General features: G+C 44.5%; 2 protein-coding genes across 2 annotated transcripts in view; one reads left to right on the top strand and one right to left on the bottom strand.

Annotated features, from left to right (window-relative positions):
• Positions 1–8,138, top strand: part of slc22a16 (solute carrier family 22 member 16) — a 35,620-nt gene extending 27,482 nt beyond the window's left edge. Inside the window, exon 10 of the transcript XR_002168665.1 lies at positions 8,049–8,138. The gene's annotated coding sequence lies outside the window, so the exon portion shown is untranslated. The remainder of the gene's footprint in view (positions 1–8,048) is intronic.
• nkain2 (sodium/potassium transporting ATPase interacting 2) overlaps positions 632–14,034 on the bottom strand; it is a 50,674-nt gene continuing 37,271 nt past the window's right edge. Inside the window, exons 5-7 of the mRNA XM_019873748.1 lie at positions 8,047–8,107; positions 3,606–3,687; positions 632–2,153 (exon numbers count right to left, since the gene is read on the bottom strand). Coding sequence (XP_019729307.1) covers positions 2,144–2,153; positions 3,606–3,687; positions 8,047–8,107 — 153 coding nt within the window. The 3' untranslated portion in view covers positions 632–2,143. The remainder of the gene's footprint in view (positions 2,154–3,605; positions 3,688–8,046; positions 8,108–14,034) is intronic.

Genomic DNA, 14,034 nt, shown 5'->3' with positions numbered 1-14,034 from the left:
CAATTTAAAATAATTCATCATAAAAATAAGATCAGATGTTTTTTGGGGGGGGGGGGGATAAAAGCCAAAATGCATTTCCAGCCATTTTTTCCCCTCAATATTTCAGCGCTACTTGCCTGTGATTTAATAAATGTAGCAAAACGTCTATTGCTACGCCAATGGCAAGACCTATTTCAACCACAAAAATCTTAGATCCACAGTTTGAGATACAAGACTTTTGAGTTGCAAACGGTGTCAAAGAACAAATCAAACTTGTATTTCAACGCAACACCTTCTAACTTCACACACTCACATGAAACACAGGGCCACTTGTCCACGACATCATACATTATTAGTCAGCTAGAAACCCACCCCCCCACCACACATTATTTAAAAAAAAACATCTAGAAGTTCAAGGTCACAATTCAGTTTTTTTTTCTCCTCTCTTTGTTTTTAAACTATTTACCCATTTGGGCAATTCCCAGTGAAATAGAAAAACAACAAAGTTCACATTGAAGACGTTTAGCGTAGTAGCTAGTCATAAGTCACGCATGAGCGGCATGAGGATAGTAATTATGCAAACAGCTTGGTGACACCTCATGCAAACACGCACGCGCGCACACACACACACACACACACACACACACACACACACACACACACACACTGTTCTGAAGTCCTCACCAGTGACCTCCAGAGAGGGCTGGATCCTTTCAGGAAAATGTTTTTAAAGCCTCCATGTACAAGAGTTGCATGGTAAACAAGGAAGGCCTCCAATGTTTGGTCCAGAGAGTCCAAAATGTCCAACTAGCAGGCGATCACATTTTGCTTTCCTGACATACGTTGTGGTGCGCATCGGTACACTCCAGAGGCTGCATCAAAATTCAAGTGTGGCAGTCTAGTGTCATGACGACACATTTACAGGCACAAGTGCACTGTTATGGAGCATGTCTGCAGGATGAACGGGAAAGTCGGCATACGTTTGACCTCAAGAGCTAAATTTGGATTTTTTTTTTTAAATGAGGTATTTGGGCTTGCCCAGTGGGTCTAAGAGTTGTTGTTTTTTTTTTTTTTTTTAACTAAGTACCGCCTAAAAAAAAATCCATAGTTCTCCAAGTACATGACCAAGTTCCAAATACAGTATCATATTTGCATTAGCATGATTGTAAGTTTGAATGGTGGAGCATTTGAAAAACTATTTTCAGGATTTTTTTTCAAAATGTATCACGCACAATTGAATGCAAATTTTACCTAAAGAGTTTTAAAATGTTCTATTACGCCCACAACATCTCTATTTTTCATGAATTTGAAGCTTCATTTTTTTTATACTTGGTGAGGTTTTGATCATTCATTGCAGTATTGCGCAAAATTTTGGAGACATTATTTTCATGTTACAGAGACTTAAAATTTCCCGCACTTTCTCACACAGGTATAGTCCCGACTCCGTTATTATTCTGATACTACCTTTGAAGCTGGAAAATTGTCACGCCATCCACGCATTCCGAACATTGTCGGCTTTCTCAGACGGTGTGAAAGGGATTCGTGATTGTCATTAATTTGTTGGGCCTTTGGAAGATTTCATGGTTGTGGATGGATGCTTCTTGTGTTCTTTGGCACTCTGCTTGTTGTTTGTTGGCGGAAGACGAATTACACAGCAGAGGCCCGACTACACACACAAAAAACCAATTTGCCTGTCTCCTCGTTGCATTGCCTTGGACTGTAAACATTAAGATTCACTTTTCTTTTTTTTTTTTTATATCGTCTTTAGTCACATTCAGAATCCAAACAATTCTGGACGTGGACCAGGAGTACGTTTTATCTGACATTCCTTAGTTGGTCGTACACTTGGTGTCAGTAAGTCTGTCAGGCACTAAAAAAAAAAAAAGAGTTCCCCAAAAAGTCAACCGGGTTTTGATGATCCACTAATGCACAAACACAACAAAAACGATTAAAAATCCACCAGCCAATGGAAGCAGGTTATTCCCGTGCCTTGTAGTTCCTGCCTTCCACCGCCAGAGGTCAGTGTTGTACCGTCAGCAATAGACGCGACACTGCAAGGAAGTCAGGGAAGGTGATGCAGGAGCGGGGAGTCTCAATCTTCTGTGTCCTTGTTTGTTTGCCAGCATTATAAACAAACCAAGAAGTGGTAAGGCAGCTCCTCGTCTTATTTTGACCTGGAAAGATACAAGTGGAGACATTTAGATTATGATACACAAAAACCCTGCTTGTGCATTTGTTTGTCAGGGACAGCAATATATTATTGGGTTGATTCTTGTTATGATGATGATGATGAAAATCTGATGTGGTGGAGAAAAAAAAACGAGAGTAGACTCGTAATCGTCGTCAGTTAATTTGCATCTCACATTAAAAAAACAAAACAAAAAAAGCTGTTCCAGTGTCATTTTTTTCTGAAATAAATTGAATAAATTAGTGTTGCCGATCGTTTTTTGTTGTTGTTTTTTTTTTTTTAAGCAGATAAAATTACTGATTGATTTTGTGTGTGTGTGCCAGAGGGGGCTATGTGTGAAAAGAGCGAGATATATTTCCTCCGGGACACAACAATTTATTGGTCCCTCTGGCTAAAGCCAATAAAAACCAAAGTGAAAGAACAACAGCTGTGGGAACAATGAGAGCATATTGATGATGTGTGTGTGTGTGTGTGTGTGTGTGTGTGTGTGTGTGTGTGTGTGTGTGTGTGTGTGTGTGTCACTATAAGTGTTATAAGTGTGACAGTCGTTGCGTTAAAGCGGGCTGATGATTTACGATAGGTGTTATCGCCTCCACCAAGGCGACATCAAACTACATCCTGGGCCTTTATTTCCTTTTCGTCTTGGTTTCGTCTGTTCTTCCTTTCATCATCCTGATCTTAATGGAAGCGTTCAAACGCATAAGCGGACATCTTCTGAATTGAGTAAAATGAGGTTTGTAAAAGCTCTGGTTCCAGGTTTAAATTGATTATTCTTAATTACGTTTGTTTGTGCCCTTCCAAACCTAATGCTGCAAGGGACAAGCTGATAGTTTTTTTGTTTTGTTTTGTTTTGTTTTGTTTTTTGTGATTCACAATGAAAGGCTTTGCTCGAGATATGCCGATCATGTACTTTTGTTCCGGAACTGGGCCGATTACGATAATGGGCCGAGCGGTCAGAACGCCGCAAATTTGTTATTATATGCAGTAAGCATCCCTTCATTGCGGGTTTTTAGGTCCACGCTCTCGCTGTTTCGCAGGTTTATTTAGTACAGTTCATAATTCTATGTTGCTCTGCCTCCGGTTTATCGTGGCTGTAATTCCACAGTCGACCACTAGATGGCGAAACATTGTTTATAAAAAAGGACGAATGAAAACAGGAAACAGTTATTTCAGCTCAGGCGAGTTTTTGCTGAAGATTCTTGAAAGTCAATCCTCTTTAATCCTGCTTTTTATGCCTACAGAAAGTAGCGACTGTAAATTCATTTTATAGTGTACATCTGGCAAGAATTACTGATATGTATATTGAGACATGATGTGTTTCAAGACCTTGAGGGAAAAAAAAATGAAGAGCCATAAATGCTATAAAAACATGGTGTGGGTGGTCTGGAACGTTGTGATCTTTCATGAAATGCTTTGTAATTACACATGCGCTACTTACATGTACATGGGCTGTAGTTGAAGGTGGGAGGTCTTCTGAGGCCCCTGGTAGCCGTACGAGTCGAATCCGCCTATAAAATCAACTGTACAGGGAAGGAAGAGCGTCCATTAATTATCCCATGGCAACTTATGCCCTTTGGAAGCTCTCTCGCTGTGTGTTGCAAAGCTATTTCGGCATCAAGACGCGCGCGTGTGAGCGCGTAGCCATTTATTTACGACGCCTTGGGAACGCACGTACATGCAGGCCCTAAATTATCTCGGATGGAGCAGCCGAGAGGCAGCCGGCAGGTGGTTGCTTGCATCAGAGTGAGATGCTTTTTCACTTTGATGTCAGAGAGCTCCTTAAAAGTCACTTCCACCCGCGCCGCACAGGATTTATTCCCGCGGAATTTGCAGACGCCCATGCGGGATGGAGCCGTCACATAGAAACCAGTTGTTAAGGTAACACCTGCAGGTTTCTGAGGAAATATGACTGAATTGAATGAAACGTCGGGAAAATGAAGGTGTGTTTAGTGTTGATGGTAGAAAATAAGATTTTACCAACAACAATCAGCATTTGAAAGCAGTCCAGTGCAAAATATGAGTGTTGACAAGATCACTTCACCAGCCAGGGGAACTGAACTCTGTTTTATTTCCCGTGGTCTGCACAGCAGTGCCTTTCATTTTGTGGGAAATGGAACTACATTTTATTTGAGGCAGTGCAATCCAGTCATGCAGACACAAACAAAGAAAGACTTTCACGACTACTGTAAGTGACTCGGTAAAACTGCTGAAATATTTGCGGTTTTTCGCAAAGGACTACACCACACGGATGCTCCTTATATTGCTGATTTATGGTGTTTCTCATTATGTGTTAGCATGAAGCGAGTGTACGACAAGTAAAATTCTGCGGGTGTTTAAAATGCACAACATATCAACGGCAGCGTTAGCGTGTCAGTGGCGTTTTTGCCTTGTCTGTTGGTTTTTAAATGCCGTACACATGTAATTCTCTTTGTTTGATGTTTACTTTGACCAGTCGTTTGTGATCTTCCAAACGGCTGCTTTTTAGAAAGTGAATCCACTCGCACCATCGTGTAAATATCAGATGTTTGCTCAAGTCAAAGCAAAAAAAAAAAAAAAAAAGACATGACGTTTCTCAAAAAAAGACATTTGACATTTAATCAGAGTAGATATATACAAGAATAAGTATTTGTCCTCACGAAACTTTCTTTACTCTATTCCTGGCGTTGTCACAAATAGTCCAATAATCCTTTTCATGTATTCATGAGCGAGACTGATTATAAAACACAACAGGACAACCGCTAATCTTTTGTCTGCTGACGGTGTCATTGGATCACGGGCGCCCGCCACAACTCGACACCGCTCGGATCGTTATACCGGCAATCAGCGCCACCGCCGGAATTCCGTATTTTGACGCGGCGAGAGTTTTTCCCGCTGACTCATGCTGCAGTCCGGCAGTCCCTGACGGCGTCTTGACACACAACCTGAGCTACTGTGTGTGTGTGTGTGTGTGTGTGTGTGTGTGTGTGTGTGTGTGTGTGTGTGTGTGTGTTGCCAACATACAAGGGTTTGATTAGAATGTGGCCGACTGAAGCAGGCACACACGGAATAATTATCAGACTAATTACCTTTCTCAGCAGCTCCGAATGTTCACAAGGGCCCTCGGTGAGCATTAGCTTCCTCACCCAAGGCCCATTCAACCACCCCCCCACCCCGCCCCCCTGTATTGGCCGCGAATATTGTTCAGCCCGCGCGTTATCGAGCCGACGTTTTCTTCCCCTCGCTGCGTTCAAGAGCGCAGAGGCGATTACGATTGATTCACCCCCCCTCCCAAAAAAAAAAAAAAAATTATTCCGGGAGAAAGAATGGCAAGATGGCGCACTCCCATAATTGTCAACGGTTTTTAATAATGGCAGATATGCAGATATCGGGAGTTCCTGAAAAAGAGTCACTTATTTCATGTAACCTGATAAAATGATCCGCTGTCCACTGTAGTTAAGCGTTGGCCTTGAAAGGGTTAAAATGTGACAATGCTCAGTTGAGAGCAGTCGATACGCCCTCCTTGTTTCTGTGTGAGCTTTGTGTTGGTTTGAAGAGTGTTTTTACCTTGTACTACATTAAACGTTTAACATACAGTGGTGGCACTGGGTTTAAAACAAAAATGGGCTTCAGTAGTGGCCCCAAGGATTAAAAATTGTTTTTTTTTAAATTCAGCACCCCAAAATTCTCCCCGTGCCTGCGTGGGTTTTCTCCGGGTACTCCGGTTTCCTCCCACATTCCAAAAACATGCGTGGCAGGCTGATTGAGCACTCGAAATTGCCCCTCGGTGTGAGTGTGAGCGCGGATGGTTGTTCGTCTCTGTGTGTGCCCTGCGATTGGCTGGCAACCGGTTCAGGGGGTCCCCCGCCTGCTACCCGAAGACGGCTGGGATCGGCTCCAGCACGCCCCGCGACCCTTGTGAGGATCAAGCGGATTAGAAAATGGATGGATGGATAATTCAGCAACATGGACTCTGTCTATCCTAAGGAGCTCCACAAAAAAAAAGTCGCCATTTTGATGTCAGGTAGCCATTTCAGAGCATTGAGCAGAAAAATCTGCAAAAATTCAGACCCCAATATGAGGTTGAAGAATTGTCAGACGGTTACCAAATGTGAACAATACAACTTGACATCCCGTGGTTTGAGACTTCAAATTCAGGGCATTTGTGGTAGAATGCAGGAAGGCCGCATTAGTGGGGACACGTCGTGTTTCAGACACGAGCGAGGCGCGCCGAACGTAATCCGCCGAGGCAGGGTTTGACTGACAGATCCATTAGCTCGAAGGCTTATCAGAGAGCGAATTACTGTAACGTAATGAAAAACGACTTTTACGAACACTGTTTTCGACGCGGAAATCATTTTTAATGCCTCTATTTATTTATTTTCAGGAGAACGGTGGCGAAGTTAGCCGAGCAGCGATGTCGTGTGAGTTGACACAGTTAAACTATTTTGTTTTATTTTTTTTTTGCATACGGAAAACAATGAAAAGAAAATCAATTTCATTCCAACCGCGGGATTACCAAGTTGGCTGATACTCTCGATCTTTGTCACGTGTGACCCAAGATGAGTTTTATGGCCCGCGAACACAAAATTAATTGCTAACGATTTTAAACTGAAGATGTGGGGATAAAAAAAAAAAAGCCTGTTTTACTCTTCCAAAGAGCTCGTTCGGCTCTCTCAGTGCTTGGCGAATGCCAGTGGCCGAAGTGCCACATTTAAGCAAAGGGCATCCCTGCAGGACATCAATTATTCAGACTGAACTAAAGCGCTATTTCCTCAGTGGATTGTAAAAGTTTGGTCATGTCTCAATAACCTCGAAAAATACAACCAGACGCTTCTTTCTGCGTATCCATGAAATCAAACTTTTGCCTCACTTTGCGCTTGCCAAGGAATATCCATTGTCTCATTTCTTGCCGGTCAGCGCTGTCGGTCATTCCGCATATATTACTGAATAAAATATGGCGGCTCATCGATCTACCATCAGAACTTCTGCTGCAATTTAGCTCCACCGACGGCCTCGGGCGTATTTAATACACGGCGAGATTTACCAGCATGCAAGGTGTTTAAAATGTTGTCATCGCAAAGAATGTAATTAATTTTTTTTTTCCTAACATGGTTTTACACCTGAGTGTGCTTCAGTACACCCTTGAGATGTTTGAATAGATGACACTGATAATATCTTTGGTGTGTCATTCAAGGGTAGTTGCGTGGCAACTGCATGAAAGACTACATACACAAGAAATGCAAATTCAAGAATTTGTGAGACTGTCGAGCCCCCTTGAAAAACCGGGCCGCAAAACGACCTGGAAATTATTCTACATATATATTTTTGGTTGTATTTTTATTTTACGCAATGTTTTCTGCCATTTTGGTAGGGAGAGTCCCATTTTCATGCTGACAACAGCTCTTTTATTACATATGATCATTTTAAATTGGGGTACGGATTTTAGGAAGCATCATGGAAGTTGACATGCTCGATTGGCTTTCGCGGGCCACATAAAATTGTGTGGTGGGACAGATTTGGCCCCCTGGGCCTTGAGTTTGACACCTGTGGGTTAGACGCATTTGAGTAAACCTGCTTTGTAAAGACTGGATGACTGTCATGCTGTGGTGCAGAAGGAACTGGTCAGCCCTGACGTTATTTGGGAGCGGATTCATATCGGCCTTTAAAACTGTTTAGTCAGTGCTTTATTTTATTGATTGCATCACTCTCGGTTTTTGAGAACGACTTCAGCAAGATAATTTTACTCCAGTCGTTTTCTTTTGTCAAGTGCTGAAGCCATTTTGTCCGCTATGGGGGTCAGTGTAAACTCAGACTTCAATGTGGACGACACCAAAACTCGTCAGTCGGGGCACCCAATATATGCCACAGACGTGTGTGTGTGTGTGCGCGTGTGCACTCACAGCTGTCCTCCTCCTCCGAGATGAGCTTGATCACGTAGCAGGCGTAGATGAAGCCCGCCAACTGGAGGAAACACAAAAAGACATGAAAGCGTTGAGGGAGGTGACCTCGGCACAGGCAGCGGAGTCCTCGAAGCGCCGCCAGTTCAGTCGAAGAAAAAGAACGGCCCGTGTAAGTGGATCAGAACGCCGCGTTATCTCCAACCGCTTGGACAAATGCTCACAGACACACACATAGACATACACACACATACAGAAAAGAGCCTTGGCATATTCACCGACATACCAAATGACACGAGGTGAAAACTCACAGAGAACGCTTCGCTTGTTCTATAGGTAGCAAAGCCCGGGAGGAGACGGATCCAAGAATCCGACCTAAGATTGGAACTCTTTTGCACTCTGATCTGCCTGCTCATTGGCGGCTTGTATCCATGGCAACCAGGAGGAGGGTTCCGATTGGGGCAGATGCGCGGGAAGCGGCGGTCAAAGGCTGGCCTCATCAAAAACAAAGTCGACGTGCAGAGACCGGCGGACAGCTGAATGAATGAGTTTAGCGAGTCTCGAAATGCCGCTTAATGCTGGTATTTCGAGACAATGACCCGCTTCGCTATTCGCCAAGCGGCGTGCGCAAAGCAGCTAGATTCGGCGGTCCGCGTTTGTCTCAGGGTCTCGACCTCATTTAGTGTAAATAATGTTCACATCCCAAAGCGGCCGGCTTGCCTTTATGCTCGCCTCGCCTTCCGTCGCCCACGTCCTCGCGATGACTGACAAGTCAATTAGTGAGAAGAAATAAAGCGCTTTGCGGCGTTGCCAAGCAGTTGAGTGGCACAAAGTAGAAGAATACAGTTTGTTGAACCCTTTCTGGGACAGCAGTACTCTAGTGCAGTGGTCCCCAACCTTTTTTGCCCATGGACCCGTTTGATGTCAGACAATATTTTCAGGGACCGGCCTTGAAGTCGTGACGGATAAATACAACAAAATAAAATGATATGCATGAAAACGGTGGTATTTTCTAAACATAACAATAAACACGAATCACGACACGAGGAACGTCCAATCTGGCCGCAACACTCTCTGGTCGCTATGGTAACGTTTAAACGTGCCTTCAAATTAAGATCGCTACAAGCTAAGCTTGAAAGAAACAAGAAGCTGTAGCATCCATGAACGAAAAAGAGATTGGCTCTCTTCTCCTGTCCTATGTAAATCCGCTTCAATTCCAAGCTGCGACTCCCAGTTCCACATACGCCGTAAATACAAAGCGTATGAAAAATACGACTCACCATCGCCGCATACTATGCAGAGTGGGGTGGGAATCTCCCGTCGAGATAAATCCGTCTTTTAAGAAATACTTCTGATACTGTCTATTAAATGCAGCCTTCTCTTTCTTGAAAGTCGCAGGCTCCTCTTCTGTTTCCGAGCTGGGCCTTTTCCGCTTCCCAAAGGAACTTTCCAAAGACGCTTGTTTTTTACTTGTTTTGCTAGCTCCCGGGTTTCATTTTAGCGGTAACATATCACGTGACCGAGAAGCGCGCCTTGACCTGCGTCATAAGTGACATACTGTAGACAGATGTAACAGAGAATTGGTAATTTTTCAAAATAAAGCATGTTTCAAATTCTGAAATAAATAAAACGGAAGTAATGTAAGGTATTTATTCTGTCTTTCGGGCCGGAACCAAATGAGGCTTCTTTGCTCTGTTTGTTTTCAAAATGTTCCCGGCTAACAGAAAACGCTGTAATATGCCTGCCAGGCCAGTAGCTGGTGATGTCGCCCAAAAATGGCTAACCTGGCAATCTGTACATTTTTCAATCGATGCCAGCCGTACAACATCGCTTGCTGCTCGAGTTGACAGCGTTTGGTGCTCTTGACCGGATGCTGAAGCAGCGTCCGTCCTGCCCTCGGCAGGCTCATCGCCTCTGAAAATGGCTTTTCGCTGACCACTTTTGTGTGGCCGGCTGCAGAGAAGCGCGAGCCCCGCCCCCCGCCCCTGCTGCGATGCACATTAATATCCTGTTAATATTCCGAGCCACTCAAGTATTTCATCTCGGTGTTGATGCATGTAAACACAATATCCTGTTGACAAAAAAAAAAAGGTTGCCTGGTTCTATTGTCTCCTGATGAAGAAAGCCCAGTAAGATACAAAGTCACACCAATAATAGTGCATTTCTTATCTTACCTTGTCTGCTTATGATACTTTTTTTTTTTTTTTTTGCACCTCTTCAAAAAAAAACACTCGTAAATTTGGTTGAAAATAAGCACATTTTTCTTTCGAATACCCGCTGCTTTCCCTCCGCCAAGGGAGGTTATGTTTTATCAGGTTCGTCCTAAGATTTGTTGCTATGCAACTTCCCATTTACAGATAGTTTTACAAACGAAACGGATGATGCAGAAAAGCAACTCCAGACCATAACCAAGCTTTTTTCATGTTGTTCTTTACATTCCATGAATTAGATTACAGACGTCATAGCTATTAAGGGGGAGGCTGCGGCTCTTGTGAAACGACTGCACTGACGATGGTGGCATCATCCATTATCCGTTTTCCGAATTATGGTTACCTAGTAACTAAAGAAGGGTGTGGGGGGGGAGGTTGTTCGGGGTGACAGTGGGAGCAGTTTAGCCTATCGAGAAATAATCGTTAAGAGAAACAATCGCAAAAGGCACACGTGTAAATCAGGGCTGACACGTTAAGGGGACATGCGCTCGTCCGAGAGAGCATCCTCGACCCATTTCGAAGATGGGCTGCTCAGCAGGTGTTGGTTCTCACAGCAAAATGTTGTTGTCACCTCAAATGCTTAGAAGAGAACGATATGAGCAATGAATGTGATTGCCATGCTGCTGAAGGTGACTCCAAATATTTCCTTTCAGAGTGTTACAAAATGTTCTCGACAAAATATTCACAGTAGGTGGCACTTCCGTACCGACCCCACCCCCCACCCCCCACAGATTTTTGCATGCCAGGGCTCCGCCGATCACAATTGTGTTCTTTCTGCAACCAAAGATGGCGCCAATAGGAAAGTAGTAATTGGTATCAAACAAGTATTGTTGATGCATCTCAACTGAGAGACGATCTTAGCGCAGGTGCTAAGTCGAGACTGGGTTGTAAGTGGAGGTTATGGAGAGTCTTTGCCAAACACTTTCGAGTAGCTCCATCTAGTGGATGGATAACGCCACCGCAGCCACTCTTGGAGCTTATATTCTATGCGCCTTATAATGCGGCGCGCCCTATGTATGAAAACTGTTTTAAAATTCATGGAAAGTACTCCCAAGCGCCTTCTAGTGCGGAAAATACGCTACATCTTATGCACTTCCCGACCGAGGAACACGTTTGTTACGTCGTAGCACCACAACGCGATGGCGATCCACGCACTCCCCTGTTAAATGTTGACTCTTACTTTCAGTGTAATGAATCAGTACCCAGACGTCGAGAGGAGAGTTTTCACAAAAGACAGCGGAGCTCCTCGAGGCCATCCATATGTTGCTGACCCGATGACACCCGGGCTCTGGTGCCTCCCTGACGAAGCACGTGTGTGCGCGGTGAGCTTGTCTTAATCCAAACCTACGACTGCTGCAATGTGCTGACGCCGCATTAACAACAAAAAAAAAAAAAAATGCTTCCGGGCTTTGTAATGATGCCGAAAGTGAATCGTCATTTGTGAAGATGGCTCCCTCGAATGAAATTCCTAATTGATTCAGTCCCGTTTTTCCTGCTTCTCGCGTAGATGAGAAGTGCGCATAATCGCCCCGATGTGGCCTGTCTGCGTCTGATAATTTTTTTTTTTTTCCCCTAGCACAAACATTCCGCCTGATTATTAATCCCTCCTGTGCTCTCGCCGCTGATAAATTGCGCTGTCACCAAGGTGTCTCATTTGACAGGAATAAATCTGTTAACGTATCCGTGATGAACGTTCCAGCGTCGAGATTTTACCCTAATAGGCATAAGAGCTTCATTTCACTAGCGTGATTCAACAATTGAAGCGGAAAAGTACGGCGTCCACATGAACCCTTTCTTGCGCAAATAATGACAACCTGATAAACTGTCCACTGGAGGAACCGCTGACCCTGAAAGGGTTCAAAGCAGTTTGAAGCACTGCACTGACTGAAAACTTCTTATTGAACAGAATCAGGGACAAAATGTCCTTCTCGGACAAACCAAACAAGACCCGCGCAGGTTATTACTTATTCATCAAATATGGGATTAGCGCAGCAGAGCACAGTGGCTGAGTGACACGCCGTGGCATTGTTCTTTCTCCTTCCTTGATCTTTGAATAATAAGCGGCCGCCGCAAGCACTAATCCGCCCTGCGGAAAACCTGCTCCCGGGGATGTTTCGACCCTAATGACACGGCATCGGGGCGCGAAGGACGTCAACGTCGTGTGCACGAAATGAAAACATACAGAATGTGTGCCGGAACGCTGGTGCGGATTTACCGCCCACGCTTCGTCCCTCTGACTGTGGTCACTTGAGGCGTTATTATCAGCCCTGTCGCCACCAAACATTGCACTTGTCAAGCTATAAAGGCTAGTCAAGTCGAGGACAGCTTTTTGGCAGCCATCTGTATGGGAAGGGAAGCGCTCGGGTAGAGCGGTGATTCATAACCCGGTGTGCCGTCAGAGGTCGTCAGGTGTGCTCTGAAAAAATACCCACAACGTTGAGCTATAGAAAAAAAAAAAATCATCAGGGAATCAGGGAAGAAATCTTCACATCACATGATGACTTCATCTGGCTTTCGAGAAAATTACAGTGCATGAGAAGTTGTGATTTTCTGATGACGAAAAATAGGTTGATTTGAGTGCAGGCTCTGGCCAACCAAAAAACAAGAAAAGATGATTTTTGGCTGATGAAATAATCCCCCTCTATGTTTGTGTTTTTTTTTTTTTTCCCTACTACTCACAGAAATTGCACTCAAGACCCAACCGACTGGAAGCCTGGTCTTAAAAATGCCTCTCGTCTCAATTACCGCTCTCATCGTGCAGGAGAAGAAGCAGAGGATTTTTTTTTTCCCCGCTACCGAGCTGAAAACGTGGCGCCGCAACGCCTCCACAACACCGAAACGCTCCTCCTGCTTGCTTTCAGATCAGATTTTCATGTCGAAATGATAACGCCAGCTCCTCTGCGTTTGATGATTTTGTCCATTAAGAAGTAAGGTATTCATTTGGTCTGGCAGAAAACAGTCATTTCTAGAGACAACAAGGCAAAGCAGTGTCGGGAATTTTTAATCGAGTCTTTAGCTGCAGAGAGGAAAAGCTTTTGTCGTCACTTCTTTGTCTTGCTAATGAGTCATCAGGTAGCGCACGGCGGCAAGCGACGACGGTAAAACTCTTCTCTCGACGCCGTGTGATCTCACGAGAATTTGGCACCATTAGTATTGGACCCGGACTGGTTGAGTCTTGCAAAATGGACCCTCGACTTGGACCTCAACCTCCAAGGAATCAGAACCAAATTGAAAGAAATGTGATGTATATGCGGCATCAGCTGACCTTTTTTCCACCCATTACAGTAATAACATAAGTTAGCCTGTACTAAAACATTCCCATCTATCCATTTTCCGATCGGCTTTATCCTCACTGCGTACTTGGGACAATTAGGACATTTTGTCCCACCCCGACAGCACAGAGCATTACTTTTGAAAATTCCTGTAGCAGCAGGCTTTCACATCACATTTTTGTACACCCCAACCTTGATTTAACAGACTCGACAAGCAAGCCTACATAGCAAACTACAGAATAATTACAACATAACCGCCGGACTTGAACAGCGAGCGGAGGCGCAGAATGAATGCCATTCAGAACTTTGACAGCGTTTCTACCAATTTAAGCCGCCCGGGCCGAGTCTGTCGACGAGGCGGTCAGGTTGCGCGGTGTGTGCGCGCTCATGAGGCATGACAGCCTTTCCGCGCACCAATTACGGTGAGATGGTGGTACAGCTGCGTCGCGGCCTGGCACTCCGCCACGCTATAAGTATCACTGTCAACTGCCACGGCGGTGCGAGGCTGC

This window comes from Hippocampus comes, unplaced genomic scaffold, assembly GCF_001891065.2.
Source record: "Hippocampus comes isolate QL1 unplaced genomic scaffold, H_comes_QL1_v1.1 scaffold126, whole genome shotgun sequence".
NCBI classification, from domain to species: Eukaryota; Metazoa; Chordata; class Actinopteri; order Syngnathiformes; family Syngnathidae; genus Hippocampus; species Hippocampus comes.
Note: the sequence above shows the minus strand (reverse complement) of the source record. Positions and strands in the feature narration are given on the sequence as shown.